Here is a 22,365-nt window from a genome sequence, read left to right on the forward strand (position 1 = left end):
AGGACCGCACAAAACTCCGCCATAGCTTTGGAGTATTAAGTCCAACGAAGAATTGACAAAGTTCAGACCGGCTTGAAAATCGAACCGGGCCGCTCAACCAGTTCAGACCGGGTCCGATGATGAACCGGATTTTCTCGCTCCATTTCTTCCGAGTTCCGATAGAACGATGGGTTCAAAAATCAGACGACACCGACGTTGAGCGCTTTCATCTCCGCCATCTCAGAACTTCTCCGCAGAGCGAAGCTGAGGGTCCTCGTAATCAGCCACCGTAACTCTCTCTCTCTCTCTCTCTCTCTTTCTCCGCAGCCACAGTGAAGTTGCTGCTACTGAGAATTCTCTGCTTTGCGCGGGCTCCAAATTGCTGCCTCCAGCAGTTTCAGTAACTGACGTAGCCGGACAGTCGAAGTATGTGACGAGTTGTGTCGGAATTTGGACAAGTGACAAGGGTTTTTGATCGGTTGAAGCATGATAACCGCTAGCGATTTTTGAAACTCCTGGGGCTTCCGCATTTCAGGTCACGCGAGCAATTCGGGGGTTCGCTTTCAATGCTGTAGTTGCCGAGTGTGGTTGCCACGATCACATGGCGTACCATCAATCCGCGAGCATTCACGTTCATTCCTTGTGGAGGAGTTTCATCTGGTCCAGGACTAACTTGGCAAGACCCAGAAGCATTGGCAGATTAAATCCCACAAACCGTCTACCCGTTTCATCGAGAAAGGTAACAATCGGGGCATGTTCTTTAGGCCTTTTCTCGGTCGACATTTTGTGCATCTACTTTACTATCTTTAGTATTGTTCTGGTGGGCTGGTAGTGCTGTTTAGTGGGTAGAGTTGCCAACATCACTTGTTGAAGCTTGTTGAGTTGCAAGCCCATAGAACAAGATACTCCCAGCAAGTGGAAGCTGCTGGTTTACAGTGAGATGCTATATTGTCTTTTGAAGGGTAAGTAAGAAGTCAATCCGTGAACAAGTTATTCAAGAGACCTACAGTGATTGAAATTCTTAGAGACAGGTCTTCTTTCTAACCACAATGCAACAAGCATTGGAGGATTGCTGAGAATAGTTTTAAATCACCCCCTCCCCCCCCTCTCCCCACCCACCACCCCAAAGTTAGTATAATTTTCACCTTGTCTTGCTTTTTCTCATTACATTATTTCATAGTATGAAATATGGAACCGTCGTCTTAGTCTATCTTTCAAACTGAGAAGTGGCACCTATGTGGCTGGAACAAATCAGATTCTTTACTGGTTTTAGCATCATGCGATGAACTTAAATATATCTAAGAATTGAGTTTCAACTTACAAACAACGAATGCACGTTCATAAGGCAACAAAAGATGATATGCTCTTTTTGCTGCCTTCGCGCATGCCCAAACACACATAGCAATCATCTTCCAAATTCTCTTTTCTTTTCTCTGATTCTCATTCAAAAGGATACTTCTTAATCCAGCTGTCCCTCCACATGACTGCAAAAAAAGGGGACCATCTTGACGGAATCTTTATGTTCAATATTTGTTTCCATGAAGGGCTGTTGCCTCCTAAAACTTAATGGAAAGATATGGAAGAGGAGGAGAAATCTTTTGCTATCTAAATTGCTCCAAATCAATGTCACTTGCCTCTTTTATTGATTAAGGATTAACTGAATGCAACTACTGGCATGAAATCGAGGGATATTTGCTAGGGAATCCATGGCAACTGTTTAAAATGCATTTTTTAGAGGCATACACGGTAGAGTCCATTTTATAGCTTGAGCATTGTTCAGTAAAGGCCTTGTGTTCTTTTGTTGTATACCATGCAGTCGGCATCTTATGATTTGGAAATCCAACATTCACGAAAGTGACAACAGTACCATCAGTTGTTGAGAAAAAGGCTTGTGCCCGGTTGATATGACCCTGTTTGGCAGGGCTGAGCTGTAGCCCCATCCGTGCTACTTCAATGGATGTTTGCTTTTTGTGAAAAAATACCAATTGAAGTGGAGGGTTTCTTCAAACAACAAGGAGCTGGATTTTCAAGTCCCATGGAACAAGCGTGGCTATATCTTGCATTATTCTTTTAAGATTCTCCGTTAAATGTTTTCAAGAATGAGGAGGGAAGAAGTTTTCAGTTGTTTTCAGTTGTACATGGTTATTTTAGGAACATGTCCACCAAATCCTATTTGTCGAAGATACTGTCTCCATCAGTTTGTTAATGTATATCGTCCTCTGTTTAGAAAATAGATTTGTGTCATGAATTTCAAGAGGGACACTTAAAAGTTTCTATAAAATTGAAAGCAACATAAAACTTTTGTCTATAAAATCTGAGAGAGTGAATTCAGGATTACTTTGGCAATTCCGATGTCTTGTTTACAGATTTCATTCATGGCACAAGATGTTCAGCTATACACATTTTTAGCTACTCTTTTCTTGGATTAGCTACTGTTAGCATTTCATTCTCTCTCTCTCTCTTTTCCAGGGCCACTATATGCTGGCAAAACGTTCGTTCGCAACTCTACCTGGAGTTATCACTGCAACTTCTTCTAGGAATTCGGTGATTCCTTCTAAAACTAGTCTCATGGTAGGCCAAGATGCACTTTTGGATCCAGTCAATCAGGAAGAAAGAGAAGCAAAGGCCGATTCTTCCGGGGGCAGGGTAATGCTAGTTGATGGCACATCAGTTATATATAGAGCATACTACAAGCTTTTGGGTATGTCATGCGACATCTGCTGAACCCTTCTACTTTTTCTTCTGATTTGGTTCTGGGGCTGACTACGTAGCAAATTTTGGTACTTCTCCTTGTATTCCACATTTCCAAAATAAAACAGCATTGAATCCAGGTTTTTTTATTATTCTACGAAAGAATTGTGTCTGCTAAATGAAGATTAATAAACACCTTGCCATAACATTGTTTATTATGGGATGGATGTAAGGAAAGTTAAAAAGGGAATTGCAGTTCTGACACTAGATTTTGCTAAATAGCATGGCCGGATTTTCTCAACTAAGTGAATATTGAATAGCAACTTCACCATGTCTTTTTACTGCCGTGATAATTTAGAGTTTTATTGCCAAAACGCCCTAGGTGGTTTTATTGCCACTCCTGCTACAGGCTAAAGCATATCAACAAACAGCTGTTATCTCCCTGTTACTACAACTAACTTCTTCCCATTAAGTAGCTACCTAAGATCGACTGCTTTATGAATGGAATCTGCAACTACGAGTATATGTTAATGTATTGCAAGATTACAAGACCTTGACAAGCAATAGATGCAGGAACACAGTGGAGTTTTATCTTTGAAAATTTCAGAATATCCCTTGAAGATACGTAGTAGCCCGTGGCAGTTCACGATCCTATGATCCAACAGTCTCTGTTTCTAGAACCCAATCTAAATAATCTTGTCCGTGCTTTCGTTTGACACAGGGCAATCCCAAAACAATTGGCTCCGTGATTCATCTTCTCCAGAACATGAAACACATGTCCTTGAGACATTAGCATTCTGACAAACTTGTATTATAACCAGGCAGAAATACTGTGGTTTGGTATATGATTAGTAAACTGAAGCAACTTCTGCTGAGAAACTTTAGGTGATTTTCCAAGAGGTGCTCCAAGCAGTAGCAAGAGAAAAAATGCCATTCTTTGTTGGCATCCCAGTGACAGCAATATTAATAATCAATGTTAAGGAACTATACCTCCACAAGCTTTGGATGACCTTCATCAAATCTTTGTTGGCTATTGTATACTTTATATATGCATCTTGGATATTTTGTGCTGAAACTTGTTGAACTTCACTGTAACTTGATGTCTTCAAGAATTATTTTGACTCCTTGACCCGACACTTTGTATGCACAAATCACTTTGGTAGCTTTGTAACGTACAGCAGTGAAGCATCTATACTTTTGTTAGTTGTTCTCTTTCCTGTCTTCTTTATAGTTAATGTCTCTATTAATTGATAAACTTGTTTACTTTTCTTGGTTGAGAGTAGCCAGGTTGCATCATGGGCACTTATCACATGCAGATGGGAATGGAGACTGGGTTTTGACTATTGTTACAGCTTTATCTCTTGTAAGATTTTGTCAGTGTGTATAATCAATTGGTGTCTTCATTCATACAGTCTTTGATTAATACCGAAATGATTTTTGGACTTTGTATGAGCTTTGTGATATGTCTACAGTATTCTCTTCTTTGTGAAAAATTTTATAGCCCTTGCCTAAAAATGGTGAAACTTGGTAATGCAATGGTAGTGCATTTCCTGTTGATAATGTAAAAAAATGGATGTTGTGCATATTGGATAAGAATTGAGACTTAAGAGGAGACGTGCTCGATTTCTGTTTGTTCCGCTCAGGGATATCACAGCATAGCTACAAATGTCGTGCTGACTTACCCAAAGAACCTATATTTATCCATGTTTTGGGTCAAGTAATGTACCTATGCAATAGGACATGCTAATATTTTGTCGGACATGCTTGGACGGTTGGTATATTTTCTTTAGTTGCATAATAATTTGACTTTTGCCCTTTTGTACTCATCATAGTTGGTTTAGAAAGTTGGACGGTTTTAGGATGTCTTCTAACTGATATCAGTATGATCGAGCATCATGGATTTAATTACTCTTTGGGTATAATTTGCTGCAATGACTTAAAACTGCAAGGAATTTCAAATTCTCATAGTGACGTGTTCACACCAATTCCTGTCTTATAATGAGTTCGCAGTTTACAGATGTAATTTTGTGCAGTCTACTTGATGTACTTTCTGATGATTTCATGACGTTCTTTATGAAAGTGCCAATCATGCGTCCATTTTTCGGCCACAAAAGATGGTGTCTATTCATTGGAAATTGGTAATAGGATCCTTTTGGTAGAATGTCTTAAGCATCATATTGAATCAACCACATCCACAAGTGCATACACATATCTTGCAACTTTCAGTCGAAAGACAAACTTCACAAACGTGCAATTGACCAATGATGACCTGACTAGCTCAGTAATGTGAGCTTCTAACCGAGTTGGGCAATAAAATAATCGAATGTAATTCGTGGGTTGGGCCGGCGGATGGACTTAGGCCCTTTGATCTATATTGGCTTTGCATTCCCCCCTTTCAGGGTTAAAGGGGACCCCTAATCACCACAATCGGGTTGTAAAAATCTAAACTATAATCGACCTATGAAGATGTCGCTTCCTAAAAGGATCTTCCTTGCGGCATCATCGTGCCCCTAATTTTCTGATAGACCGAGATTGACTTGACTGCTCTAATCTTAATGGCATCATTTTATGCCTAAAGCTCTCTTGTTCATGAAAGGAGAACCAGAGGCTATCAACCTTTTATGATTATCCCATATAATAATTATATAACTGAGCTGTTTTCCTAGTGAATAAAATAAATGTTGATATTGAAATGATTTGTTGAATCAGCAAGTGATGTTTAGATATTACGACAAGAAGAGCGTTATTTTGGCCACTTATAGTTTCATGCTAGTTACTCAGGAAGTACCGCATCACAATATAAAGCCAAGCTGGTTTTGTCAGTTATTCCCATCCTTACCTTATCCTCTGGATGTGGTTTTTTATAGTTGTTTCACATGGTAGAAAATTGTTCCGATAAAAAACTGACTCTGCTTTTTTGTCCCGAATGTTCTGTGGCATTTGGTGCCTCTTTTTAAGTAGGATTTGTAGCCTTTAGAAGCACGGCAAACTTTTTCTTCATCATTTTTACCTTTTCATTTAAATTTTTCTCCTGGTTTTATTGAACTTTTTCGTTTTTTCTTGTTTCTGCTGCAGATCATTGATGTCCTTGAATTTGTCCCTTCCCATGCAGCAGTAAGTCCTCATCTCCCTTTAGAGATCTATATTTGTATTCACAATTGCTAGCTATTATGTTATTCCTCATTTTGTAAAAATAATCTGTCAAACCAATATTGTTAAAGGCTTCTTGAGATGTTTTCTGAGCGATTTCCCCTCATTTGCACTTGTATCAAGATAGAGATTTTTTTTTCTTTTGGGGGTAGAAATTATGCTAGCATTTACTTGCTTAAACTTGCGAGACTCGGTATTTTGTGTTCGGTTTAATAATATTTTATGGATGCTGTGAGAATGCCTACCAGCCTTTCTTTCTATTTTTCAATTGCTTTTCTTTTTGCCTTAGCAAGTATATGTTTGCTTATTGAGTATTGATTTCCCTGCAGGTGGTATTCGACCATGATGGTGAGAATTACCCTTTGCGCTTTCCTTTTATTCTGAAGTTTCTTCTATCATGGTATATCAATTTAATTATCATTTAAGTTTCTTCAGACTGCTTGGTTTCTTTATATCTTCCCTTTTCTATATATTCCCCGAATAGTAACAGGAGGGAAAATAGAAAGAAAGCTAGTGCACAAAAATCATTTTTTGTCATATTTGGCATAGGATAACAAGCATGCAAATTCTTTTTTAGTGCTTCTGCAATGAGTGAGTTTTAGTTGATGAATGCATTTGAGACAATGTTATTGTACCTGTCCTGAAATTTATAGTAATCGAAGAAATTTCTTTTAGGCATTTGCATGCTTTTTCTGAGTATCTGCTCTTTTTGTCCTCTTTCTAGATTAGATAATCGGATGGTTTTAGTTGAGGGTGAATAAATACACTATATGCTTTAAAGTGAATAACGTTTCTTTTCCTAGGTTGGTGGTTCCCGGGCAAGGATCTTCAAATGCTTATGTTGCAAAATACTGTTACGATTTTGTTAATGTTGCGGAAGGACGATTTCTTGTTTATTTATGTTTCCCTTTTTTTCTTTTATGGATTGTGACTTTTGGGGGACTGCCATGATCTTCAAATGCTTACATCCTGAATGGGTTTTATGTTTTGTCAACAACGCATGATTGAATGAAAAGAGAGTTAAGAAATCAATTGCTCTGCTTCTGAACTAGAAAATTTGTTCTTTTCTGAGTTCTGCTCGTGAATTACTCAAAAGGTCTTCACGCACATACGGTGTTCTCATAAATATTGTGAGCCACGTGATTAAAAGTGGTAAACCTTGAATTTTATTACCTTCTATTTCACTAGTACAATGGTCAACCAGTGAATGCATCTGCATTCAGAAAATTTCATTGTTGTTGCTATCCCGAAAATTTAAAAAATTGCAGTACTGAAGTATTAAATTGGAATATTCACTAGACATAGCAATTGGTGGGGTTGTTTGCTAACATGTTTAATGAGTCCCTGAGATTTTTGGGAACTTAGGTCCTTTGCGAATGCCTGCCAAAAGTTGCATCATTTTGAACATTAGAACAATCTGTTGAGGAATTATTTCTCCATCACTTCAAGCAGCACTCCATTGTTTGGCTGGACTTTCATGAATTATGTTTTGCTCAAGTGAATGCAGGGAGAAGGTTAATGGAAGAGATTATGCTTAGTCCTTTTAATAGTTCAGATTAGGGATAATTAAGTGTTTGGTGAAACCACATTTTCTTTCAATTGTTTTTCTTTACAAAGCTTGTGTTCTTTATTCAATGGTAAATAGGTGATTGGAACTAAATTTCCGTATTTGGATTTTCTCCTAATCAGCGGCTCTTCCTGTCTCTTATTGTCCCTTCTCTGACACCGTGATTTCCTGGTAGCACCATCTGTTATGATCCTCTATCATTCTTTTGCTCAAGTGTATAGCTGCCCCTATACCACACTTTTAGCCATTTTCTGAGAGAGCACAATTTGTTTGATTCTGCATTTGGTTAACTCAAAATGTTTAATGGGAAGTTATTAGTCTGGTTTGGAAATACATTGAATAACATTAACTGATTTCTTGCTACAATTCAAGAAGTTTATTGAACTCTTTGTTACAAAAATACTTGAAAGCTGAAGCTTAGTGCACTAATTTCCTAGTAAAGCATCCAATGGAAGCTTCCTTCTTGCCATGCATACCCTCTCTCTCTCTCTCTCTCTCTCTCTTTGTGCCATGTGCGAAGGGGTGGTGGTGTAGGTGATTCTTTCAGTTCTTCGCTATTCCAACTTAATTTCCGATTGTCAAGCGATCCTTTAATAGGATTTTACTTGACCTTCTAACTGGGTGTTGCCCATGTACATTGGGAGTGTGCATGAGGACAAGCGGGCAATTCCTTAAAAGCACTGGAAGTTCTGGACTATCTTTTGCTGATAACTGATGTTGTAAATTTTCACGCCACCTTATTTCTGAAAATTCACATTGTTGTTTCAGTCCTGTGCAACCAGTGTGTCTTGCTTTGTGGTTAAAATAAGATGTTTAGTTGGTGATTGTGAGATGCTTGGCTTGCACTAGTGGTTTTGAGAAAAATTATACTAAGGGGACCTTTTATTTTCAGGAATTCCATTTGGTCATACTTTTAATCCGTCCAAAGAAAGTGTCATGGCTAAAGGTATGCTTTTCAAAGTTCTTTATTCGATGATTTGTTAGAATTGGGCCATATCCAAGCCAAGGAAGTGATATTTTCGTTTATTATGACAAAAAAGAGGTCGTTCCTACATGATCATGTAAGTCTATTACATGAAGGGCATTTACATGCCTCCGTTTCTTGTGGAGTTCTCTTATATGAGTATCACACTGTGGAAGATGATTGACATCATGCTTCTCTCGATTTTTATCTGATACCGAGTAGGATTTACTTTTTATCACTAGAATCTAGCATGATAAAGTTTCTTCTCTAGGTATATGCAATCTTGTCCTTTCAGTTTGGAACCTTTTGTAGAATATGCCATCTAGAGTGAGGAACATTAGGGTAGTTCATTCCATTGTGGTTTTCATGCATATCTAATTGGAACGAGATTGTGAAGATTATCCTTATTTATCTGGCTTGTTAATCATTAGTAATTTTACTGATGTCCTCTTTTAGCTACCAAATGTCAACTTTGATATGTCTAATTTAATGTTTGAACAATGGGGTTGTGACAATAAGCTAGGGGGTTCCCTGTATTTGAAAATAGATTGCTGAAAATCTAGCCTACTAATCTTCGCTTTCTAACTTCATCATTATGGATTTGCTTCAAATTCGACTCCAATGTTTTATAGTTCATGGACTAGCCATAGAAATGTCTGTTGGTTAGCTATGGGCATAACCCGGAGAAAGCGTCATAACGTGAATTTCAAACCACCCCAAAAGAGTTTTTTTATCTTGATGATATTATTAGTTATACGTCGTCTTTTAAAAGGCAAATCCAGATGGGGACCGTATGAATCTATATAAATGACATGGAGTTGATGATTGTTACCGAGTTGTAAAGAGCTGAATGGTGCTATTGGATTCTCATGAGACTGGATATAGTGATAATAAACACATTTCCTGGTGAGCAAATATAACACATGAGACCACTAACTTTCCACCCTCAAAGGCATTGTGCTTTCTTCAAAAGATTGTTGTCTATGTCTAACTTTCCACAGATGGTGGTCTTGATCGATGGATAACCAAGTGTTTGGTTAATTGGAAATAGAAAACTTGAGACGACCTTGGAGGATGATGTGCAAATTTGCAATGAGCTATTTTTGGATATTAAGACTAGTAGTAGTGTAAGGCTTTTCCACAAATGTCGTTGTCTACTACATCGTGTATAATATGGGTGAAGAATGGTTTCTGTCAACTTTTTTCCCATTGAGATTGAGCTTCAATTTGTTTCATTAGTTCAGAGGTCATTGTTTAGAACAGCTGCTATCGTTGTTAACCTGTGGTGACCTGTTTAGTTATCCGTGGAAGGGAATTAACTTGATAAATTTATTAATGAAATTTGAGAAGATGTGATAAGATACATGCCTCCAGGGAGTAACGTCTTTTCAATTGCTGTAAATAGCAGCTGTTATGATATGGAATAAACTACGCCACTCTTTGCAAGCTTAAGTTTTTGGAATAATTGTTTGCACGCTCAATTCAACATGGTATCAAGCCAACAATTCTTCTATTTGATTTCTCATGCTTCCCATTCATTGGTGACCTCTCTTTGTATTATGGGGTTTGGCCATTGTTTCACCCACATGCTAGGGTTTACAGGCTTCAGGCTTCAGTCAGACGTATTGACATGCTCCTTAAGACTCCATATATGTTATAGGCGTTCTCTTTCGTATAGATTCCTCTATTGACTTCTCTCACATTAAACATTTGATAAGCAGGGCCTTGAATTGGTGTTGCAACTTCTTTTTTTGACATCAAGCATGATAGCTGATTAAGATATTGCAGCAATTCTTTGTTCACATTCTTTAGGTCATTCTGCATTTATTTTCTGTACTTCACTTGTCCATTTAATTAAATTGTCTGAAAAACCAGCAAAACCGATGATGCATTCTTGGATATGTTGAAGGTCTGAATTTTCGGCATACTTTATACCCAACATACAAGAGCAACCGTCCCCCCACACCAGACACCATTGTCCAGGGACTCCAATACCTGAAAGCATCCATCAAGGCCATGTCCATCAAAGTAATTGAGGTATATGATTTATCAATTGCCTATTTCCTTAATATACGTATACTAGAGAGTGAAAAAAGGAGTGGCGGGTGCAGACAAAGAAAGGGTGGCCTTCCAATCCACATCCTTGGATAAGCGTTTCATCACTAATATCTTTACAAAGAAAGGGTGGCCTTCCAATCCACATCCTTGGATAAGCGTTTCATCACTAATTTCTTTCACAATCTCTTGATATTTGTTCAAACAGTGCAGCTTTGAACTGTTGAGGGAATTTCTGAACTATTGGTTTTGGCAAATTATTGATTTTTTTACAGTTTGCGCTGACCAGTCAAGAGCTATGTCGATTGCAGGTGCCTGGTGTTGAAGCTGACGATGTGATTGGAACCTTGGCTGTGAGGAGTGTTGAGGCAGGCTACAAGGTCTTTTCCTCTTTCACTTAAAGAAGAGTTTTACTTCTGTGACGATGATTCTCGTGCTCCAGCTTGCTTTTGAGCAATGAGAGTACTTTTATAGTCTATATGACAGACTCTTTCGCCTTTCCTTGACAAAATGGTGACACAACAACTATAAACCAAATTCTTCCCTGAAAGTTAGTTATCATGTGGATCCTCCTGTCCTCATGCACTATTCCGTCTGTGAACCATTTAAGATCTATACTTATGTTGTGCTCAAGGGTTCCAACCCTTGTTTCTTAAGCTTCTCTTTCTGACGTGGACTCCGTGCATGTAGTGCATCTTTCTACAGGAACTACTTGATGCCGTCAATCTTCTGTGCCTAATAGGGGTCCCAACCTTTTCTCAGGTGTACACATTTTGATTTTCTCCCTCCATAAAAAAGCCCAAATATACATCAAAACACCTTCACTTTGATTATATACTTGATTTGTATATGCTGATACTTGATCTTTTTACTGTTGAACAATCTATCTCAAGGAGCCTAGCTTGCGTTTATTGCAATCCCGTGAATCTTATCTTTAGCTTATGTCACATTCTTCAATCAAGTGTTGCTTCATCTTGGCGATCCATTGCATCCCTATTATATCCAGAATAATAACTATGGTCCTTCCATCTTTCTGCAAAATGGACTTAAGATGCAGTAATAACTTGGTCTCCAGATCTCACTACTAGTTCAGGTAGCCTCTTGTACATTAAAGCTGCATCGTTTCTACTTCAATGCTTACATTGATGAAGGTCCAATCGATTTTTAACTTTTGCGCCTTCAATCCTTCTCTCCTTGTGATCAGGGTAAGGACTTGGGCAAGGCCAGTCCCCATAGTTTATGGGTGTTAGTCCCACCCTAATCTCATTCACCAGTATCTTATCATCTATTAAATGCATGCACCAAGCAATTCCCATGTTCTTCTTGTCTGTCAGTATATCTTTTCGTCAACCTCTTCATTCAGATTCTCAGATGATTTCAGTATTTCCACATCCATTATTAGTTAATCCTACTTGTGCTCCTTTTGCCACAGGTTCGGGTCGTCTCCCCAGACAAGGACTTTTTCCAGATTTTGTCTCCTCCATTACGTCTTCTGCGCATTGCTCCGCGTGGTTTCGAGTTAGTAGAAAGTCACTTGTTGTTTTGCCTAAAATTGGTTTAGCTTTTGTTAAAATCTCTGTGGTGATTTAAAAAAAAAAAAAAAAAAAAAAAGAGGTCTTCATGGTCATTGTTTCTTATGAATTTGAACCCGAACGTACTTCTAATTATTTTTCTGTGCTACAATATATACAACTTGGAGAGAGTGGTTGAAAAAAGACTTCGAATTTTAGCACAGAGAATGAAAATTTGGTTTCAGATGTTTTGCCGTTTTCTGCTTGAGATCACTCATCCTAACATCTTGGGCCAATTTCAACAAATAGGAAATGTTGATGGATACATCTCATAGGATTCAAGTGGGAGGGATGTAGTGGAGAAAGTGTGCTATGCACTGATGTTCTCTGCAGTTGTCCAGTGTCTGTCAAAGGTAATTATGTATGAGAGGAGTTCCTGGGTACACGAGACAATAGGAATGTATCCTCAACGAGGATACTTTGGTGGATGTGAAACTGCTAAAAAAGGGCATGTTTGTCTAAGAAAGATGTGTCATATATGTTTATGGTCTCAATTGACAATCAGGGATTAAGACTTTTTTTGGTGGATATGGTACATGAAATGACCATTTTAGCAGGCGTGCAAGTCAGAATCAATCAGATAGGATAGGCCTAATAGGACATGGAGCAAACATCTAAAAATGACCTTTTGTATGTAGATTTTGTACGGAGGATATGGTAGTGACTACTGAGTAGAGTTTGATGGCTACATTTCTAAAATGCTGAAATGTCTAACAGAAGCAGTATGAATAGAGATGTAAAATTTTTCATTCTTCCAGATCCAGATGTGCAATATATGGAAAAAATCTGACAGCTTATATAAATGCTTATTGATTGACTAATTATGCGCCTCTCGCTAAAGTATACAGCTTTCTTTCTTTAAATAACTTGAAGTAACATCTGTAAACGTGTGCATTTTGATATTTTGACCTTGTCATGCACATTGTTATAATTTGTGTCATTCCTGACCAATCGAAGCTTTTACATCAAACATCTTACTCAACTTTAAGATGATGCGGCCTCTAGCTCAATTTCTCATATAATGAATTGGTTTGTGTTCTTTATACATGTTGAGTTTCATCTATTCTTTTGCTTGAAACAAAGTTGTAAGATCTAAATATTGGTGGTCGTATTCTCCAACAACATAAGCTTCTAGAATGTATAGTTGGCCACTCAACTTTAAAAAGTTATATTATAGTCATACATTTCTTCGTGTATATTGTGACTATTCTATCCATTGGGATCTTCACTGTTGCTCTCTCATTTTGGCAGTATGGTCTCCTTTGGGATGGAGGATTTTGCTAAAAAATATGGAGCTCTAGAGCCTTCTCAATTTGTTGATGTCGTGTCACTTGTAGGTGACAAGTGCGACAATATCCCGGGTAATTTTGTAGTTCTCATTGGTGACTGATTCATATATAGGAGATGATGGTGACCTTAGTTGTTCATCTGTGCTTTCTTCCTTACCCACTTTGGTTAACCAGTGGTTTAAAGACTGAAATTACATCCCCTTGAAAGAGGTGGCAGTTTCTGACATGACAAATACGACCAAGCATGACATGCTGTTCACATTTTTGGGTTTATTGAATCATGTCCGTACCGTAATTCTGACAATTATTTAACACAGTTATGGCACAAACACTAAAAAGGGACGCTGTTTTGGTGTCATCCTTTCTTTGGATTAGAGCATAGAAGGAGATTGCTGATGGCACATATTTTAGCTTTCGCAATTTTTGGGAGAAGACATTGCATTTTTTTGAAATCGGTGGTTGAAGCATCGTTGAATTTAATGCAGGAGTTGAAGGGATTGGCAATGTCCATGCAGTGCAACTGATTACTAAATTTGGTAAGTTTGTTTTGGTCTGACATAGTTGTATGCGCTTAAATTAATTTAGTATGGACCCGCGGCACCTCGTAGGAGGCTTATCAGATGTATGAGAAGGCATTTTGTGATGCTATTATGGTGGAGAATAAGATATTTTGCTAGTACTGATCATTGACCAATAGTTAGTCAGATTTGTAAGTATCACCAACATGGTGCAAGTATTTGAAATTTAGCTATGAGCATGCTATCATCATAATTCACTGTAGCGTTTTGCCTTCATTCTTGATCCCCTTTAAAGCTTATTTTTAGCATCGGTGGTACAATCATGTATCCGAAATTCTACAATAATGTCAATACATAGTTAGCTCAGCATCAATGTTCTCTTTCTGGGCTCATTTAGCTGCAATTAGTGCCTTTTATAATACCAAGTAAATTATCCAGCTTGATGATTAAGAAGTTATCTTTTGCCTTGGCAGGCACATTGGAAAATTTGTTGCAATGTGTGGATCAAGTTGAAGAGGAGCGGATAAGAAAGGTTACTCTTATGTTACTTATAAGTGGGAATGCATCAGACACGTCCAAGCAACTTTTTTTTCACTCACAGCTTCTTCTTTGAATAAAATATCTGTGATCTCATAACTTTCTCTCTTCTTTAAGGGATACATGGTTCAATTGCTCACTTGCTCTTAATGGATAATTAATGTGTCTCTGATCAGATTAACAAGCAATGTCACCCTTTTTCCATGCAGGCTTTGATAGCGCAGGCTGATAATGCTATCCTCAGCAAGAACTTGGTATTATAGCCTGTTTTTCCTCTAATGTCTTCATATTAATGCATTGAATAGAATTACAAGTTTCATGGTAACTGCATCTCCTTTTCATAAATAAATGTTCCATAAGGTAAACCCTTGGTTTTTGACTGATTTGTTTTTCCTTTTCCATTATTTTTCAGGCATTAATACGTTCAGATCTTCCGTTCTACATGGTACCATTCACCACTGAAGATCTCACATTTAAGAAACCTGAGGTTTGTGTAATCATAAAACTCTCTCTCCTATTTTGGATGCATAAGGAGAATTCTTGCATCAGAGGGCGCTCGAGTCATCTTCTAACTGGTTGTGTGTTGCATTAAAAGGCTTAAGGCACGAGCTTGACTTGAACTTTGGCGATCCAGACACAACACAGTGCTTCATCTTGCTCGAATTCATGAAAGAGCAGATGAATCAGCAATGCATGTACTGTTTGGTTTAGTTAATTTCTGTTTGTGAGCTCACAACTGGCACAGTTTTAACTTACAGAATTGACTAAAATCAAGGTTTTCTGTTCTGATTCTGGAGGTGATAAAGTCTGTGCTGCCTCCCGTGATTCTCAAGCCCAAGGTTGAGGGGAGGAAGCGCATGATTACTTCATCTTCATTAGAAACACGAGGCACTGTCGTTTTAGGTTGCTACTGGCCACTCATTCACCGCATCGGTTGTGTTAGGGTTGTTATCACTTATATCCGAACTCAAAAACAGAAGCCAGCACTTCAAATACTTTTTTGATTGAGTGGAGGAACCTGAGCTCATTTGATATCCTTTTTTCTGTGATCTGTATGAAGTGGATGCAGATTTTGTCATCCAGCACCTACTATAAATATCATCTATAGCACTACAGATATCTTTGCACATAATAAATTTGTTACCAATGTTCTTCGCAGCTGCATATAAGGAACTCACAAGCTTTACCTTTAACCTTGGCATGGTTACAGGATAACGGGGAGAAATTCACCAGCCTTCTAAAAGCCATTGGTGCATATGCTGAAGGATTTTCAGCTGATCCAATCATTCGAAGAGCTCTTAATATGTGGAAGAAACTTGAACGGCGGTGATCAATTGTACTTCTTGTACAGTCGATCAATAGCCACCAATAGCATGGTACCCCTGAGTGAATATTCTTCAGCGACATTGGTCGAAGATTATGGGTCACCTCCTCCTCACAATTATTTCTGCAGAGGCTGGAAAAGGAAACCCATGGCTCAGTATGTGAAGATAGTAGGCTTCAGAACTGCATGGAAGAATAGCTACTTAAATAACAATTTCTGAGGCCTTTCCATTTTCACGTGTATTCTTGCCCGTTTTGCTGCATTGAGACTCAATGCTGCACCATCACCTGTTTCATGGAAGGGTGACGGAAGAATGATAATGTGTTGAGCGTACAAGGTGGAGATTGATACTGTTTTTGTGTCAATGGTTTGTGGATAAAATCTAATGGGAACAATCGGCTGCCAAAGCAAGAAACATGGCAATACTTCTCTCCTGTTAATCGATCATAAGTGCAATTTTCCTCTTCATGTGCAAGCACCGAAGCAGTGCTGTAAGATTTCTGCTGGTTTTGTAAGATTACATTTCTCTGAATATAATCTGCGGAGAGATTATTAAATTGGATGAGTAATTCCCTACTATTCTTGGCCTACTGAATTGTTCCAGATCTACAGCAGCTTGGGATTTTCATGGTGTTTACGTACTTTCAAAGATTGCAGCTTGGGGGTGAGACTCATGAAGCTTGCCTGCAATGCCCCTATCTACTATATTCGGAAGGAAAGGAATCATGTCTTGCATGATAAGGTTCATTCTCTCGCTAACAGAGTTATAGCTGACGTTATGTTTGCTCTTAAGATTGTTTTTTAGGCACTCCTTTGCAATGGAAAGAGAGTCCTATCAGCTGAAGTTCAAGCTCTATGTGCTAACTGCAGAGTTAATGTTTTGATCTAGGCTCGATTTGTTTGGGTAGGCTCCAACTGTCCCACGGTGTGTGTTGGTGAGTTTTTGGGCTTGGTTAATAGGTGTGGGTTGGGCCTCTTGGATCTTGGGTCTTGAAAGTTGGGCTAGATCTTGTTTGGTTTAAATTGGTTCCTGGGCTTGCAAGGGGGTGTGGTCTACCCTCATTTCTAGTGGAGGGAAAATAACCAAAAAAGTCCTAAAGCTATATTGTGTCAATTTATTTGTAATATTTTTTTTGAAAAATTAAGCCCTAAAGCTTTTGTATTTGTGCCAATTCAATTCAATTGGCGAACCAGCGTTAGTGTGGATAATCTTTAATAATATTTTCAAATTTTCAAATTTTCAAATTATTTTTAATAGTTTTTCTGTATTTTGTCTCTTTTTTTTTGTTTAGGCTGGGAACCCCAACCAAAAAAGAGAAGAAAAAAAATTATTAGAAAAATACAAAAAAAAAGTTTAAAACTAAATCGGCATAATTACAAAAGATTTAGGATTTTTTGGTAATTTTCCTTTTTGGTTCCTGATAAGAAAAGATTAGATGAGTAATTATCTCACCATGCAAACTATCTCGTTTCTCCATTTAGGTACATGGACGAAACCCGAAAGCTTTGAGCTACAGCAGCTATCTGAGAGGAAAAGGTTTCGATTCTACGTAAAACACTCGTCAAGTGCTCCAAAATAACCTCAAAAGTTAATTCACTTCTTTTCCTTCCAAATTTGCAAAGGAAAATACAAAGGCCAATGTAGCTGGGGAACCAATATTGTTTGTTGCGATTATATTGCCCTCAGTTTTAGAAAGAAAGCATAGAGCTCTACATACAAGCACTGCTTAGTACAAACATGCCAATTAATGCTGACCAGATGGTTCAATGACATGTGAGGGAGATGAAAATTGACAAAGATATGCGAAGGGTTCCAGATATTTTAATTGAGAAATATACAGTACGTATCATATATGAAGTCCAAGAGTTCATTGACCACAGATAGAAACCTGGCCAAGACACAATGAATTTTCAGCAACAATGCCTGAAAAACACTTCCATGTACAGACTCGTTATTGATGCCTAGGAAGAATGTAACAAGTATACCAAGCAATGCTAACTTCAATTTGGCAAAAAAATTGTGACAAAGGACTAAACTAATACAATAAACAGAACTTACCGTGTATCTCCCTTTTCACTTAATGAAGAATAAGAATCCTACAAGTCATCCGAGGTGGAACTTGATGTCTCAATTTCTGGACTTTCAAGTTCCACTATAGTGTTGAATCCGAAATCTTTTCCAGGAGCAAACGCTGATTTGAGCTCTTCTGCTGTCTGGGTTGTGCTGATCTTGTTCTCTTTCACAGACAGGTTTTCCTGAAGTCAGAGACTTTCCAGTGTTACTAGATCATTCCTATTTGAGGTCGACATAAATTTACCAACAAAGACTTGCCCTTTTCACATAATCAGCCATTGTTGAAGTAACTATTTCTTGAATCACAAATTTGGTGACGCGGTCTTCACCAAGCATCTGTAAGAGAAAATCCCTAGGAACCTGTTGAATGGTGCCATCAGGCCTCTAATGAGAACATGCGCTGAAAGTTCACTGGGAGAGAAAGAGATAGATGCACTGAATTTAAGCAAAATATGCAAATGAGTGATGCCTCAGACTACCAGCTAGAGGCAATGAAGGATGCAGACACGCAAGCTTCTCACTAGATCTCTTGCTACAGTTATCTCAATTTCTTACACTGCCTACATATGATGCCTATAGGTCCATTTTTAAGTGGTCCTCCTCATCCCTCAGCATAAAGAAACAACCAAGCCTTATCACTGGCCCAGCGCTTCACAAGGGCAAGATGAATGGTCCCATACTACCACTTCTTGGATCAAGAAGATTCATACATGCTGTCTTTTCTTGACAATGGTCTCAAGAAGAAGGTTACATCTAATCTCCAAAACATAGCAGCTGCAAAAAGTATAACCCATCAAAGAATGATGGCAGAATCTCCGGATTAATTTCCACAGCAGTCTGATAGATCGAAGAAATTCGTACCAGACAGGTATGAGAAGCCTCAAAGTCTCAAACCACATCCAGAAAGGTCAAATCATGGAAACCTTTAAAATAGAATATGGAGATCACTGGGTCACTCACCTTTGATGTTTTTCCTGGATAAGCTCCCACGAGTATGCCAAATGCAACATGATCAGAATACACGACTTCAGATAAAGTGCACGGGTAATGTAGACAAGCAAGATAATCATGTAACTCTAAATTTGCCATACTCTTTCTTTGTGAAAGAAATAGTAGCCAAGATAAATAGATGAGCCAACACAATTAAAGTTTGATAAATAGCTGTCTACCAATCTTCTATTAATCCAGAAAAGGATGGACAGTAAAACAAAATTACTCTTGACCAAGAACATGTGAAGGCTTTCATCCATTTAAAGGATATATCAGTCTCTTACCTCCTTTTTGCCTACGAAAACCTGGAATTGGCGGTGCTGTTCGAGCAAGATTAGTCAGAACCTGATCAAATACTCTTTGTGTCTCATTGGCAGTCAAATCCACTCTCAGCTGGCAATCAACAACTCGTTAGATTTTGCAGGTGCTTACTAAGCAAATACTCTTTTGGTTGAAAGTGAATACTAAGCAAGTCACTTCTCACAGCTAAAGTTGAGATAAGAAATCAAAATCCCTACTTCTGGAAAATACATGACGTTTAGGGCCAAACCTAAATAACATACAGAAACTTCAGGTGCGATCTTTTCGTGGCTTCAAAGAGTTACACACGCCATAAAAAGCCCCAGCTGCCATTCAATAGCTTGGAAGCAATTCAAATGGTATTTTTGCGTAGTTGCACATGCTAAGGTTCTTATCTATCTCCACATTTATGAAGACAAATCAGATGAGCTGTTCCCATCAGTTTATTTGAGCCAGAAAAAATAAATCCTTGGGCTTGAACTTGAGCTTTTTAGTTAAAAGATCATTACAAACACCGTTGACCCTTTCTAGAGACTCATGCAATAAAGGTCAACGATTTATTGAATGCAACTCAGCAATGCACAATTAATTTAAGTTGCTCCTTCATAGCTTCAGCTAGACCAAAGTAGAGGGGCATCATAAATCAGGTGAAATGAGTTGGAAAGGGCACAATGAAAACATAAAAGATGAAAATAAAAATAAAAACCATCAGATAAATATGAAAATAGCGCTTCTGCATTTACTAATGCCTAGACAGTCTAGATAGATGCGGAAAGGTAAGCTACTTGCATGGAATAGTATGCTCTGACCCAACCATTACTACAAGACATCAATTCACTCAGCACAAGGGTCAAATGACCACAGAAGTAGTCAAAACTTTTTTTAATTTTGCTCAACTTGCAGTTGATGTTTAAGATAATCTAGAGAGAAGAGAGAGAAGGGCTCACTTGCATCTGATTTTCTTTTTGGGACTCTACAACAATCTTGGCATTTTTCAAAGTTACTGCATTGTCCTTTGGGTCTGTAATCACTGCCTCTAAACCTGGAAAACTAAAGAAGCGTGGATAAGGCTTAAAGATAAATCAAGCAAACTTGTATAAATGGTCAGAACTGAAGTTCACCAGAACCACTTGCACATATGGGTTTCGACAAGTATCTCAGACCTCTGACAGACAAAGAAGTCGATTGCCTGAAAACAGAAACAGGGGGCAAAAAAATTGCACATGAATCCACTTAAAAGCATTCAGACTCAGTAAGAGTGAACTTATATGTCAAAGCTGTCACTGCTTGAGACCAACTAGATCAACACGTTATTGCTTCAAGAGAAGTTCCTATTGAGATTCACTATGAATCTTTGGGCACCTATCATGAAATTTATGGGCACTATCGGCCGCCCTGCACCCACCCTCCCAGTATGTGCTTCAACGGGAATCACACAAGGGTAGATTGATACAATATAAACCTTTGGTAAAATGCCCGCCCGTAACATAACCCAGCAAATAAAGTACATTCCATAGTCCGTTTTAGGGATTGGCGACTTACCCATTTAGTTACTTTGGCACTAGACGTTCCCAAAATAGGTACTATCGCATCGGGTGAATTCAATACTAGACACCTGTTGGCATTCCAGCCTTCCTTCTCCTTTCGGGGCCTATCCGAAAGAGAATACAGTACTTCTTGGTCTATTTTTTTTGTAAAGACGAAGAAAGAAATTCGATTTTCTCCCCTATTTACTACGGTGACAAAAAATCAAATTATCACTATATTTCTTCCTTTTTCTACTTCTTCTTCCAAGTGCAAGATAACCCCAAGGAGTTGTGCGTTTTTTTCTACCCAAGCACAGCCAAATTTAAGCAGAAAGTTGAGCACTCCTACAACAGAACATACACAAACTTTAATACGTTAAGACAATTACAGCAAAGATATTCCATCTGCTCTCCATTGGTCATGTTTGAACTTCACCAGTGCAGTTTCAACTCCATGACAACCTAAGCAAAAATGTTTATCCTTCTCCGGTGATTCACAGTTGTTTTTTTTTTTTTTTTTTTGTAAAGATGTGATTCACAGTTGTTGACATTCACAAGAATCAAATTCCTGATGTTTCAGCCAGCATAGCTGGAAAAACTGCTGTAAGTGATGGAAAGAGTCTTTCGTTTGTAATCTACGTAAATGGGTGGCTTTCCCTCTGAAGTCATTATGTGTACTACCTCTGTATCTTTTTAATAGAATTCTGATTATGCTAAAAAACTGCTATAAATATATGGACAAAGGAATAGTCTTTTATTTACTAGATGGTGAAATGTCATTCAGGCATTGCAATTGGGTTGGAGATATTGGTTTGCTAATCTTCCCGTGCATTTGCACACATCTTATCAAATAATATTGGTGTTCAACTACAGTACAAGGACAATGATCATGCTAATAGAATCACCCATTCTTGAAGTTCGAAGCCATAAATTGGCCGGCAAAGGGTGAAACCAAACTTTGAAACAACTGTTGAAGTCTAGTGAAGAATGCTAGGAACTTGAGAAAATGCACATGCACAAAAGTTCATTTCCTCTCACGGACGAACAGTGCATGGGAGATGCAATGCCAATAGTCTACCTATGATTTTTACTCTGTCCATAACAACACTTGATGTTTCTGGGGTTGTCAAGAGCGAGGATAAAATCTCGGGAGATCCCAATGGGAACCTGCATAAGAAATCAAGAACAGAAGGACTCGCGTAAACCAAATACACTACCAGGGGAACAAGTGAAATTCCTAAAAATACAAGCTTCAATCATCAATTCGCAGAACAAGCACCAAATGAAACGCATTTTGCCTTCAGTTTGAGCTTCTTCTTTTTTTGCCATTGTTCATCATTTCCTTCCGAAACTTTTCTTTGAAATCACTAGGCCAAACCCTCAGTTTCCATCGAAACCAGACTCCACGACGCAGAGCGAAAAACATCAGACAAGAAGAGAGCAGGCGAACTCGACGTAAACAAGGAAAGATTGACCGATGAAGCAGCTTGGGGGGTGAGTGGATGTCTTACTCCCGAATTTAGTGGTGACGACGTCATCGTCATCGACGCCATTGTTGTCTGCAGTTGACGAAGGGAGTTATCAGCTTTTGCGCTGTGGATGCGCACTCGTACTGCTCACAGAAGCTTTGGAAGCTGATAATTGGTTTTGAAATTCTCTAGCCAAAGGGGAAAAAAAAAATGGTTTGATTTCCGGAGAGAAAATGCCGTAAAAATTTGTCCCTAAACTTTATTATTCATTAAAAAGATTTTTTATTTTATTATCAATTAAAAAATTTTAATTTATATTTAATATAATCATTAAATTTTAATTCAATATTCAATGTCATTC

At 38.2% G+C, this 22,365-nt stretch overlaps 2 protein-coding genes across 12 annotated transcripts; one reads left to right on the plus strand and one right to left on the minus strand.

Annotated features, from left to right (window-relative positions):
- The first annotated feature begins 164 nt into the window (after positions 1 to 164).
- On the plus strand, positions 165 to 16,224 carry LOC115739179 (flap endonuclease Xni). 8 transcript variants are annotated; one of them, XM_048271611.1, is made up of 17 exons: positions 166 to 405; positions 515 to 718; positions 2,449 to 2,680; positions 3,954 to 4,033; positions 5,746 to 5,784; positions 6,150 to 6,168; positions 8,280 to 8,333; positions 10,261 to 10,388; positions 10,718 to 10,786; positions 11,097 to 11,168; positions 11,839 to 11,924; positions 13,229 to 13,338; positions 13,752 to 13,802; positions 14,258 to 14,316; positions 14,531 to 14,575; positions 14,734 to 14,808; positions 15,481 to 16,224. In XM_048271611.1, exons 2-17 carry the CDS (start codon positions 581 to 583, stop codon positions 15,649 to 15,651), a joined length of 1,428 nt encoding a protein of 475 aa, XP_048127568.1. In that variant the 5' UTR covers positions 166 to 405; positions 515 to 580; the 3' UTR covers positions 15,652 to 16,224. The 8 variants fall into 8 exon arrangements, with proteins under 8 accessions (XP_048127571.1, XP_048127568.1, XP_048127572.1 ...); XM_048271612.1 differs by having other exon boundaries at positions 171 to 268; XM_048271613.1 differs by having other exon boundaries at positions 167 to 718; positions 15,532 to 16,224.
- LOC115739185 lies at positions 15,797 to 22,185 on the minus strand. Of its 4 annotated transcripts, none has more exons than XM_048271621.1 (9): positions 22,047 to 22,185; positions 21,614 to 21,702; positions 20,131 to 20,198; positions 19,957 to 20,051; positions 18,994 to 19,102; positions 18,680 to 18,693; positions 17,978 to 18,079; positions 17,705 to 17,901; positions 15,797 to 15,932 (listed from the first exon to the last, which is right to left on the minus strand). In XM_048271621.1, the coding sequence occupies exons 1-8, from the start codon at positions 22,086 to 22,088 to the stop codon at positions 17,743 to 17,745; spliced, it is 678 nt and encodes a 225-aa protein (XP_048127578.1). In that variant the 5' UTR covers positions 22,089 to 22,185; the 3' UTR covers positions 15,797 to 15,932; positions 17,705 to 17,742. The 4 variants fall into 4 exon arrangements, with proteins under 4 accessions (XP_048127578.1, XP_048127579.1, XP_048127580.1 ...); XM_048271622.1 differs by lacking the exon at positions 15,797 to 15,932 and adding an exon at positions 17,333 to 17,534; XM_048271623.1 differs by lacking the exon at positions 15,797 to 15,932 and adding an exon at positions 17,333 to 17,607.
- Between the last annotated feature and the right edge of the window lie 180 nt (positions 22,186 to 22,365).

Source organism: Rhodamnia argentea, chromosome 10 (assembly GCF_020921035.1).
Source record: "Rhodamnia argentea isolate NSW1041297 chromosome 10, ASM2092103v1, whole genome shotgun sequence".
Taxonomy (NCBI): Eukaryota; Viridiplantae; Streptophyta; class Magnoliopsida; order Myrtales; family Myrtaceae; genus Rhodamnia; species Rhodamnia argentea.

Coding starts and splice junctions, on each gene's coding strand:
- LOC115739179 (XM_048271611.1), top strand. CDS start 581: ATGGCGTACCATCAATCCGCGAGCATTCACGTTCATTCCTTGTGGAGG. Junction 11,925..13,228: donor ATTGCTCCGCGTGGTTTCGA/GTTAGTAGAAAG, acceptor TCATTTTGGCAG/TATGGTCTCCTTTGGGATGG. Junction 14,809..15,480: donor TCACATTTAAGAAACCTGAG/GTTTGTGTAATC, acceptor TGTTCTTCGCAG/CTGCATATAAGGAACTCACA.
- LOC115739185 (XM_048271621.1), bottom strand. CDS start 22,088: ATGGCGTCGATGACGATGACGTCGTCACCACTAAATTCGGGA. Junction 21,703..22,046: donor CGTCACCACTAAATTCGGGA/GTAAGACATCCA, acceptor TTTCTTATGCAG/GTTCCCATTGGGATCTCCCG. Junction 19,103..19,956: donor AAAAAGAAAATCAGATGCAA/GTGAGCCCTTCT, acceptor GTTGATTGCCAG/CTGAGAGTGGATTTGACTGC.